The 11,337-nt window shown below is 52.2% G+C and overlaps 1 protein-coding gene across 1 annotated transcript; it reads left to right on the top strand.

The window, feature by feature from the left end:
- The first annotated feature begins 4,769 nt into the window (after window positions 1–4,769).
- On the top strand, window positions 4,770–7,106 carry LOC129395865 (protein FAM90A15-like). Its single transcript, XM_055107290.2, has 3 exons — window positions 4,770–4,912; window positions 5,371–5,479; window positions 6,144–7,106. The coding sequence occupies exons 1-3, from the start codon at window positions 4,770–4,772 to the stop codon at window positions 7,104–7,106; spliced, it is 1,215 nt and encodes a 404-aa protein (XP_054963265.2).
- The last annotated feature ends 4,231 nt before the right edge of the window (window positions 7,107–11,337 follow it).

Genomic DNA, 11,337 nt, shown 5'->3' with positions numbered 1-11,337 from the left:
TTGAAGTGAATAAAATTCTCAAAAAGATGACATATTGTCTTTTGACTCTCATTCCGTGTTTGTGTTTAACTGATTTTCCGAGTGAAGGGGTGGCCTGCCCCTCCACACCTGTGGCTGTTTCTAGTCGGGTGGGATGAGAGACGGAGAGAAGAAATAAGACACAGAGACAAAGTATAGGGAGACAACAGTGGGTCCAGGGGACCGGCACTCAGCACACCAAGGACCTGCACCGGCACCGGCCTCTGAGTTCCCTCAGTTTTTATTGATTATGATTTTCATTATTTCAGCAAAAAGGAATGTAGTAGGAGAGCAGGGTGATAATAAGGAGAAGGTCAACAACACCAAGAAAAAAAAAAAAAACAAAAAAAAACACGTGAGCCAAAGAATCTATATCATTACTAAGTTCAAGGGAAGGTACTATGCCTGGACGTGCACGTAGGCCAGATTTATGTTTCTCTCCACCCAAACATCTCAGCGGAGTAAAGAATAACAAGGCAGCATTACTGCCAACACGTCTCGCCTCCCGCCACAGGGCAGCTTCTCTCCGAGCTCAGAGTTGAACAAATGTACGATCGGGCTTTACACCGAGACATTCAGTTCCCAGGGGCAAGCAGGAGACAGTGGCCTTCCTGCATCTCAACTGCAAGAGGCTTTCCTCTTTGACTAATCCACCTCAGCACAGACCCATTACGGGTGTCAGGCTGGGGGACAGTCAGGTCTTTCCCATCCCACGAGGCCATATTTCAGACTGTCACATGGGGAGAAACCTTGGACAATACCCTGCTTTCAAGGGCAGAGGTCCCTGTAGCTTTCCACGGTGCATTGTGCCCCTGGTTTATTGAGACTAGAGAATGGCAATGACTTTTACCAAGTATACTGCTCGTAAACATTTGGTTAACAAGGCACGCCCTGCACAGCCCTAGATCCCTTAAGCCTCGATGTTATACAACACAGGTTTTTGTGAGCTCCAAGTTGGGTCAAAGGGGCCGCGGCAAAGCTACAAATGATCAACATCTCAGCAAAGCAATTGTTTAAAGTACAGGTCTTTTTCAAAATGGAGTCTCTTATGTCTTCCCCTTCTACATAGACACAGTGACAGTCTGATCTCCCTTTCTTTACCCTACATTTCTTGACTTGTTAGCAATCCAAATCGTTATGTCTCCGAAACAGAGTTGACTGAGGGGACCGCAGGGCTGGGCAGGACCGTTGACTTCATACACAACCACAGGAGCAAGAAAACCTCAGCCCCACTCTACTAACACGCACCTAGTAAAATTCCGCCAACCGAATCTCACCCACGCTAACACGTGGGGAGCGTTGCTTGCACCACGAGTCCCCATTTGGCTCAACCGCCGATGCCAAGTGTGTGGTTCCAGTTGCGACGGCCCCCCGTGAAGTGGCTTCCGGATGTGCGAATGAACCAGGCAGAGTTTCACTGGCCAAATAGACCCCAGCAAAGCTGAAGTCAACTCCCACATTTGGGATGTACTTCAGAGGTAAAACATTCATCCCGTCTTCTTTCCGGATGTCTGACACCGTGGTTCTCCCCCTGATCCTAAGAGTAGCTGAGGTAGAGACTCACTGAAAGATCTAGGCAGGGAGATCCCATCATGCACAGGCTCTCTCCATTCTCTGACCTGGGAACAACTCTGAGCAGGATTCCACATCTAGGGGGCCTCGGAACTGAGCGGGATTTTCTGAGACACACCAAATGGCTGCTCCCTTTCCGCCGCTGTTGAGGGTCGTTATCTGGATTATCCAGATCACCTAGAAAGTATCCGTATCCAGAATCAATAAGATCAACTCTCTGCTCCTCTGACAGCAGAAGGAGCAGGACCATAAGGAACCAAAGAGCGTGGAAGGAAACGATGTGACAGGAAAGCTCAGAGAACGGCCACAGGGGGTCGTCAGCAGGCCTTCCAACCTGAATCATGAATAATTAATGAAGCGCAAATCAAAGGGGACTCGAGTTTCAGCAGGAGCAATTCATCCAACGGGAGATCGCCGGAGGGCCAACACGATTGAGAGACTGGGAGCCGGGTGCAGTGTCAAAGGGGACGCGACTGGTTCCAAAGCTCAAGAACACCATGGGGTCACTTGGGCTACGTGAGAAAATGCCCCAGTGTGCTGGTTCATCATTCCGACTCCTGCCTGTCTCTTCCCGTCCAAGGAACATGGACCCTAAGTCGTGCAGCTGCAGATGACCATGGGCAGAATTAGGGGCCGTGGCACAAAAGTTCACCGACACGGGAGTTCCACAGAAGGTGCGGTGGATCTTCGCAAATCCAGAGACATGGCAATGGGACCCAGGGAATTAGAGCCTCACAGGCGTCCGGGAGACTTTTCAGGCATAATGCCTGGAGTCGCAAGACGAGCTGAAAAAGGAGCCAGGCACTGAAGGACAAAGCGTTGTTGACTTTCCTCATCTGTGTTTCCCAGTGCGGTCCAATTCACGGTGGTTTCCAAGCGCCTCCTGGAGGAGAAAACACATGAGGGTGCGGTCAGGGTTCTCTGCTGACAGACTTACCTTGGGGAAGAAAGAGAAGCTCTGAAGATGGATCATGGCCGTGACTGCACGTCAAGGAGAATCTCCTTGATGACACTGAGGCCCACGTCGAGATAGACTAAATGTGGTCCAACTAAAAGGTGTCTATTTTACCACATTTTTTAAAACAAAACAAAACAAAACAAAACAAAAAGATGGAAACGAAGACAGGGGTACAGGCACCAGTGTTACATGTCTGACGGGGAGCATCTATTCTTCAAAGCTTGCAGCTGTACACGTAGGTTTTAGAATGTCTGTCAGCAGTGGACATGATCTTAGAGTGGGCTGTGCAGATAGACCTTTCCAGGTCCCGTAATTGGATTAAGTTAATTGCAATGAAGGTACAGGTAACTGATTAGGTTAGGGTACGTTCCACGTCAGGTGACCAGAGACAGTATAAAAGGCAGCCTGGAAAGCAGAGGTCCCTCTCCGCCCCTTCCTCCGTCGTCCTGGATGCTGCATCGCTTCCAGCGGGGCTGCTCCAGCACCTGCCCATCTCAGCGCCAGCCGGGGAAAGCAAGTAGACGTGTAATTTCAGGTTAGTTTCACTGAACTATTGTTTTTTTCACGCAATCCCTGAGGGGTGTGGGGGTGGGGGGAAGAGACACAGGAGGCCGAAAGAAACCGATCACACTGGGGCTTGCTGGTGGGGAAGGATGTGTTCTCGTTACTAGTAATTCTTGCAACAGAAAACGAGAAAACATATCCGTCTCCACGTGTGGGATAAGACCAAGATGGGAATGCGAAAAGAAATGTACTGCAGCATGCTGAATTGGTGGGTAAATGGAAAAAGGACTTTGGAAAAAAGGGTGGTTTGCCCTTCAGCCGTGTAAGACGTCGATACGATGTGGCACTTGTTCCCCGTTTGTTCAGATGAATTCGTGTGGTATGCGTAAAATACCAGAAAAAATAAATAAGCAAAGAGGGGCTGGAGCTAAAGCCAAAAGGTAGAACAGGAAAGACCATCACCTGCTAGTGTGGTAGAGAGGAAGGTAACTTCTCTCTATGAATTTGTGCTTGGAAGTTGCCTAATGAAATGGCCAGAGTAGCGATTCAAGTTGTCACAGGGAGCATCCCATATCCCTGACTTCAAACAGACCTGCCAAAGGGTGGCGCAAGCCATGCCCTGTGTCTTCGATCATTCTGTCCGTCAAGGGAGATAGAATCACCGTGTCTTCTACCGGAGTGAATCGTGAGAGACCTAAGTCCAGTCTCCAGAATCAGTTGCTTGTTTGGGGTTGAAAGCTCAACTCCCCATACCTAGGCCACGGGCCCTGTGGCAGGTGCGGTTTACTCTTGGACTAGGTAGTCATGGCAGAGGAACACACAGTATCCGAGGATGCACACAGCACATTGTGTTCTACAGATTTGACCGACTGGTGGTGAGGTCTCCTCATGACCACACCGGCAGGGAGTTAGCAGGTGGCTTCCTGTGGGTGTGTGAATATCCAATGTGCTTAACCATCGACATGTGTGTGTTTGTGTGTGTTTCAGGTGACCCAACAGTCAACCCCTGAAAAAGGCGGTCACAAAACCCCCAGGCGACGAAGATGATGGCACGTCGGGACCCCAAATCTTGGGCCGAGAGACTGGTGAGAGCCCAGACCCTCCAGAAGCAGCGGAGGGCCCCAGTTGGGCCAAGGGCTCCCCCGCCCAGTGAAGAAGATCCCAGGGTAAGTCTAGCCCTGGATCTCTTGGGTATCGGGGTGAGGGTGGGGACGGGGGGAGGGGGTGTCACACGGTCCTCAGAGACTGGGTTGGATTCCAAAGAGCTCTGTCACCACCACCCAGGTTGCTTTTCCCATCCAAGGTGGGCGTGGCTTGGGACCTTCTCCCCGGCCCGATAGGTCCCTTGAGAGACTCTTGGGGGCAACCTCCCTTTCTACTTAGAGTCCTGTGTAGCCACGTTTGACTGTGTTGTTGACTTCGGGTTCACCGTCGTGCCCCTTGGAACCTTGAGTCCTTCCTTTCAGAGTTCCTCCGTCACGTGGGCTTTGGGAGGGAACATCGTATCCGAACTCTCCCAGCACTTAACGGCCCCCATGCCGGTGTCCCCTCTTTGGAATCCTTATTCAGCTCTGAATTCACAATCCGTCCCAATGTGGACGTGGGATCGCTGCCTGTGGCTTCAGCTCACTCACCGACATCACTTCCTTTCCACCCACAGCTCAAGTGCAAAAACTGCGGGGCCTTTGGCCACACGGCCAGAAGTACCAGGTGCCCCATGAAGTGCTGGAAGGCAGCCCTGGTTCCAGAGACCTTGGGGAAAAAGGAAGGGAAGGAAAACCTGAAACCATGGAAGCCCCAGGTTGAAGCCAACCCGGGGCCCTTGAACAAGGATAAGGGAGAGAAGGAAGAGAGACCAAGGTGAGCAGTGGGAGGGGTTTTCACCACTCTTAGGGTACTGCCTCCTAAGGACATGGTGTCTCTGCACCTGCACACCGTGTGCCTTTCCGTCTCCGGGCCAGGGAAGGAACGCTGCAGAGAAATAGGCCGGAGCTCCGTGTCCTCCGGGGTTCCACACCCAGGAGCTCCTTTGGCTCTGGGAGATTCAGGGACGGGGAGAGGCGGGGGCGCTTCGTGCACGTTCCCCACGACAGGGGGAAAAGCGATGGAATCCAAATCACAGTCCTTAGTTGGGAAGCCTAGAGGGCCACCTGGGGGACGGGAAGGTTGGCACGTGAGGGAAGGTGCAGAGGCGGAAAGGGCACCAGATGTCCATTTCTGTATCACAAAACACGGAACGGGGCTGGGCCCCACACAGGGTTCTCCCTGTCTCCTGGGGAAAACCAGGGGGCACGGCCTGACCTTTTTCTGTTCTGCAGGCAACAAGACCCGCAGAGGAAGGCTCTCCTCCACATGTTTTCTGGGAAACCTCCAGAGAAGCCGCTGCCGAATCGAAAAGGATCCACGGAATCTTCTGATTATCTGAGGGTGAGTGTCACCCCGGGCCCCTGGTCCTTTTCTCCTCTAGGTCACCCTGGTTGATTTCCTTTCAGCTTCCCGTCTGCGGGAGGAAATCGGGGAACCCCTCTTTCTTGCCTTCTTGGGGTCAGGGACTCCACGATCCTTCCAGGTCAATTTGATTCCAGGCCAAGGCATCTGAAGATGCCGTATTTCCTGTTGCTTTCTTTCTGTCCAATTATGGCAAGCCTGCCAACAACATATTCCTAGCGGCATGAGGAAATTAGTCCCTCAGAGGCCCCAAACGTGGAGAAGGCTAAACCCAGGAACATGCATGTGTTCAGAGAAGACGTCCTGAGTACCCTTGAGCCACCAACCTGCCTTCGGAAGGGCATCAGTCCGTTCCACTTCATGGAAGGCTGAGTGGAGGCGCTTTGATCCAGTTAATGCCCAAGACGCGATCTTTTGAACAATGGTGTGCTTAGATCAGCTACACATAGCTCGAGAGCGCATCTTTCATGTGTCTTGTCCTGATCAGCACTCAGGTGGAGGGTCTGTCCCTACTTCCAAGGACCGCCTGTCGATACTGTACTAAGAATTTCATGGCGTGTGCACCTTGTCTTTGGATGTGCTTGATTTTCACGTTGGCTCCATGCGGAGGAACTTCTAACCTGTGTTGTTTCCTCTCTTTCAGGTTGCAAGCGGGCCAATGCCGGTCCACACAACCAGTAAGAGGCCGCGCCTGGGCCCTGTCCTCGCTGATCGCTCAGCTACCGAAAGGTCTGACAGGGGCTCCGTCTTGGCTTCGCCGTCTCCCCTCAGAAAAGCCAGTCTGAGCTCCTCCTCAAGTCTTGGACCAAAGGAAAGACAGACAGGGGCTGCGGCCGACATCCCTCAGCCTGCAGTCAGGCAGCAGGGCCCCGAGCCTCTCCTCGTGGTGAAGCCGACACACAGCAGCCCTGAGGGTGGCTGCCGAGAAGTTCCCCAGGCTGCCTCCAAAACCCACGGCCTGCTCCAGGCCATCAGACCCCAGGCACAGGACATACGTCCTGCGGTGACCTCACAGCCCTGCCCGCCAGCCGCCACACACAGCTTGGGCCTAGGCTCCAATCTCAGCTTCGGGCCAGGAGCCAAGAGACCTGCCCAGGCTCGGATTCAGGCTTGCCTGAACTTCCCCAAGAAACCGAGACTGGGTCCCTTCCAGATCCCCGAAAGCGCCATCCAGGGAGGTGAGCTGGGGGCCCCGGAGAATCTCCAACCTCCGCCAGCCGCAACCGAACTTGGACCAAGTACGTCGCCCCAGATGGGCAGGAGGACACCCGCCCAGGTGCCCAGCGTCGACCGGCAGCCTCCGCACAGCAGACCTTGCCTGCCTACTGCCCAGGCCTGCACCATGTCCCATCACCCAGCGGCCAGCCATGATGGGGCCCAGCCTCTCAGAGTGCTCTTCCGGAGACTGGAAAACGGACGCTGGAGCTCCAGCCTCCTGGCGGCCCCCTCATTTCACTCTCCTGAGAAGCCGGGAGCCTTCCTCGCTCAGAGCCCTCATGTGTCAGAGAAGTCTGAGGGTCCCCGTGTTCGTGTCCCACCGAGCGTCCTCTATGAGGACCTTCAGGTTTCCTCCTCCTCAGAGGACAGCGATTCTGACCTGGAGTGAGACTGCAGGTGGCAGGGGCTCCTTGGCCTCCAGCTCCCGTGACTTGGAGGGGACTGTGGGACTGAGGAGTGCAGAGCAGAGAGCAGACTCTGTGCGGTGACTCCGAAGCTCCCCGGCTGTGGCGCTTCTGTGGATGTGGGAGTCCAGGCCAGGCAGGGAGCAGATGCAGGGGCTCTGCCTCATTGAATTCTGGTGAGGGACGTTGTAGTTCGCGTGGTTCTCCGGAAACGCGCCAGGAAAAGCTTCCGTGCCAGAGATTCGTTGCCTCAGAAACTGCGTGACGCGCAGGAGTCAGACTTCCGCTGGGACGTCAATAGGAAACTGGGGAATTACTGTGTATTTGCTCTCTAGATGACTGAATAAGGGAAAAGTTAGGGAACCCTGAGAGGTGCAGCCCTTCCGCTGTGCCCCGCCCTGAGAGCAGTGTTTCGGACGCTGGGAAGCGTGCTGTGCAGAGCGCTCTCGGGGTCTTTCCTCAGCCTCGAAAACTGGGCTGTGGAATGCATTTGTACATGTGTGTGTTTAATTGGTTTTGAAGTGAATAAAATTCTCAAAAAGATGACATATTGTCTTTTGACTCTCATTCCGTGTTTGTGTTTAACTGATTTTCCGAGTGAAGGGGTGGCCTGCCCCTCCACACCTGTGGCTGTTTCTAGTCGGGTGGGATGAGAGACGGAGAGAAGAAATAAGACACAGAGACAAAGTATAGGGAGACAACAGTGGGTCCAGGGGACCGGCACTCAGCTCACCAAGGACCTGCACCGGCACCGGCCTCTGAGTTCCCTCAGTTTTTATTGATTATGATTTTCATTATTTCAGCAAAAAGGAATGTGGTAGGAGAGCAGGGTGATAATAAGGAGAAGGTCAACAAAAAAAAAAAAAAAAAAAAAAAACACACGTGAGCCAAAGAATCTATATCATTACTAAGTTCAAGGGAAGGTACTATGCCTGGACGTGCACGTAGGCCAGATTTATGTTTCTCTCCACCCAAACATCTCAGTGGAGTAAAGAATAACAAGGCAGCATTACTGCCAACACGTCTCGCCTCCCGCCACAGGGCAGCTTTTCTCCGAGCTCAGAGTTGAACAAATGTACGATCGGGCTTTACACCGAGACATTCAGTTCCCAGGGGCAAGCAGGAGACAGTGGCCTTCCTGCATCTCAACTGCAAGAGGCTTTCCTCTTTGACTAATCCACCTCAGCACAGACCCATTACGGGTGTCAGGCTGGGGGACAGTCAGGTCTTTCCCATCCCACGAGGCCATATTTCAGACTGTCACATGGGGAGAAACCTTGGACAATACCCTGCTTTCAAGGGCAGAGGTCCCTGTGGCTTTCCACGGTGCATTGTGCCCCTGGTTTATTGAGACTAGAGAATGGCAATGACTTTTACCAAGTATACTGCTCGTAAACATTTGGTTAACAAGGCACGCCCTGCACAGCCCTAGATCCCTTAAGCCTCGATGTTATACAACACAGGTTTTTGTGAGCTCCAAGTTGGGTCAAAGGGGCCGCGGCAAAGCTACAAATGATCAACATCTCAGCAAAGCAATTGTTTAAAGTACAGGTCTTTTTCAAAATGGAGTCTCTTATGTCTTCCCCTTCTACATAGACACAGTGACAGTCTGATCTCCCTTTCTTTACCCTACATTTCTTGACTTGTTAGCAATCCAAATCGTTATGTCTCCGAAACAGAGTTGACTGAGGGGACCGCAGGGCTGGGCAGGACCGTTGACTTCATACACAACAACAGGAGCAAGAAAACCTCAGCCCCACTCTACTAACACGCACCTAGTAAAATTCCGCCAACCGAATCTCACCCACGCTAACACGTGGGGAGCGTTGCTTGCACCACGAGTCCCCATTTGGCTCAACCGCCGATGCCAAGTGTGTGGTTCCAGTTGCGACGGCCCCCCGTGAAGTGGCTTCCGGATGTGCGAATGAACCAGGCAGAGTTTCACTGGCCAAATAGACCCCAGCAAAGCTGAAGTCAACTCCCACATTTGGGATGTACTTCAGAGGTAAAACATTCATCCCGTCTTCTTTCCGGATGTCTGACACCGTGGTTCTCCCCCTGATCCTAAGAGTAGCTGAGGTAGAGACTCACTGAAAGATCTAGGCAGGGAGATCCCATCATGCACAGGCTCTCTCCATTCTCTGACCTGGGAACAACTCTGAGCAGGATTCCACATCTAGGGGGCCTCGGAACTGAGCGGGATTTTCTGAGACACACCAAATGGCTGCTCCCTTTCCGCCGCTGTTGAGGGTCGTTATCTGGATTATCCAGATCACCTAGAAAGTATCCGTATCCAGAATCAATAAGATCAACTCTCTGCTCCTCTGACAGCAGAAGGAGCAGGACCATAAGGAACCAAAGAGCGTGGAAGGAAACGATGTGACAGGAAAGCTCAGAGAACGGCCACAGGGGGTCGTCAGCAGGCCTTCCAACCTGAATCATGAATAATTAATGAAGCGCAAATCAAAGGGGACTCGAGTTTCAGCAGGAGCAATTCATCCAACGGGAGATCGCCGGAGGGCCAACACGATTGAGAGACTGGGAGCCGGGTGCAGTGTCAAAGGGGACGCGACTGGTTCCAAAGCTCAAGAACACCATGGGGTCACTTGGGCTACGTGAGAAAATGCCCCAGTGTGCTGGTTCATCATTCCGACTCCTGCCTGTCTCTTCCCGTCCAAGGAACATGGACCCTAAGTCGTGCAGCTGCAGATGACCATGGGCAGAATTAGGGGCCGTGGCACAAAAGTTCACCGACACGGGAGTTCCACAGAAGGTGCGGTGGATCTTCGCAAATCCAGAGACATGGCAATGGGACCCAGGGAATTAGAGCCTCACAGGCGTCCGGGAGACTTTTCAGGCATAATGCCTGGAGTCGCAAGACGAGCTGAAAAAGGAGCCAGGCACTGAAGGACAAAGCGTTGTTGACTTTCCTCATCTGTGTTTCCCAGTGCGGTCCAATTCACGGTGGTTTCCAAGCGCCTCCTGGAGGAGAAAACACATGAGGGTGCGGTCAGGGTTCTCTGCTGACAGACTTACCTTGGGGAAGAAAGAGAAGCTCTGAAGATGGATCATGGCCGTGACTGCACGTCAAGGAGAATCTCCTTGATGACACTGAGGCCCACGTCGAGATAGACTAAATGTGGTCCAATTAAAAGGTGTCTATTTTACCACATTTTTTAAAACAAAACAAAACAAAACAAAACAAAAAGATGGAAAAGAAGACAGGGGTACAGGCACCAGTGTTACATGTCTGACGGGGAGCATCTATTCTTCAAAGCTTGCAGCTGTACACGTAGGTTTTAGAATGTCTGTCAGCAGTGGACATGATCTTAGAGTGGGCTGTGCAGATAGACCTTTCCAGGTCACGTAATTGGATTAAGTTAATTGCAATGAAGGTACAGGTAACTGATTAGGTTAGGGTACGTTCCATGTCAGGTGACCAGAGGCAGCATAAAAGGCAGCCTGGAAAGCAGAGGTCCCTCTCCGCCCCTTCCTCCGTCGTCCTGGATGCTGCATCGCTTCCAGCGGGGCTGCTCCAGCACCTGCCCATCTCAGCGCCAGCCGGGGAAAGCAAGTAGACGTGTAATTTCAGGTTAGTTTCACTGAACTATTGTTTTTTTCACGCAATCCCTGAGGGGTGTGGGGGTGGGGGGAAGAGACACAGGAGGCCGAAAGAAACCGATCACACTGGGGCTTGCTGGTGGGGAAGGATGTGTTCTCGTTACTAGTAATTCTTGCAACAGAAAACGAGAAAACATATCCGTCTCCACGTGTGGGATAAGACCAAGATGGGAATGCGAAAAGAAATGTACTGCAGCATGCTGAATTGGTGGGTAAATGGAAAAAGGACTTTGGAAAAAAGGGTGGTTTGCCCTTCAGCCGTGTAAGACGTCGATACGATGTGGCACTTGTTCCCCGTTTGTTCAGATGAATTCGTGTGGTATGCGTAAAATACCAGAAAAAATAAATAAGCAAAGAGGGGCTGGAGCTAAAGCCAAAAGGTAGAACAGGAAAGACCATCACCTGCTAGTGTGGTAGAGAGGAAGGTAACTTCTCTCTATGAATTTGTGCTTGGAAGTTGCCTAATGAAATGGCCAGAGTAGCGATTCAAGTTGTCACAGGAAGCATCCCTTATCCCTGACTTCAAACAGACCTGCCAAAGGGTGGCGCAAGCCATGCCCTGTGTCTTCGATCATTCTGTCCGTCAAGGGAGAT

Source organism: Pan paniscus, chromosome 7 (assembly GCF_029289425.2).
Source record: "Pan paniscus chromosome 7, NHGRI_mPanPan1-v2.0_pri, whole genome shotgun sequence".
NCBI classification, from domain to species: domain Eukaryota; kingdom Metazoa; phylum Chordata; class Mammalia; order Primates; family Hominidae; genus Pan; species Pan paniscus.
This window is presented reverse-complemented; position numbering and strand designations above follow the sequence as displayed.

What these genes read in the sequence shown, in the direction of transcription:
- LOC129395865 (XM_055107290.2), top strand. Translation starts at nt 4,770, where the DNA reads ATGAAGTGCTGGAAGGCAGCCCTGGTTCCAGAGACCTTGGGGAAAAAG. An exon ending in GAGAAGGAAGAGAGACCAAG is followed by an intron (nt 4,913 to 5,370) that starts GTGAGCAGTGGG and finishes TCTGTTCTGCAG; the next exon opens with GCAACAAGACCCGCAGAGGA. An exon ending in AATCTTCTGATTATCTGAGG is followed by an intron (nt 5,480 to 6,143) that starts GTGAGTGTCACC and finishes CCTCTCTTTCAG; the next exon opens with GTTGCAAGCGGGCCAATGCC.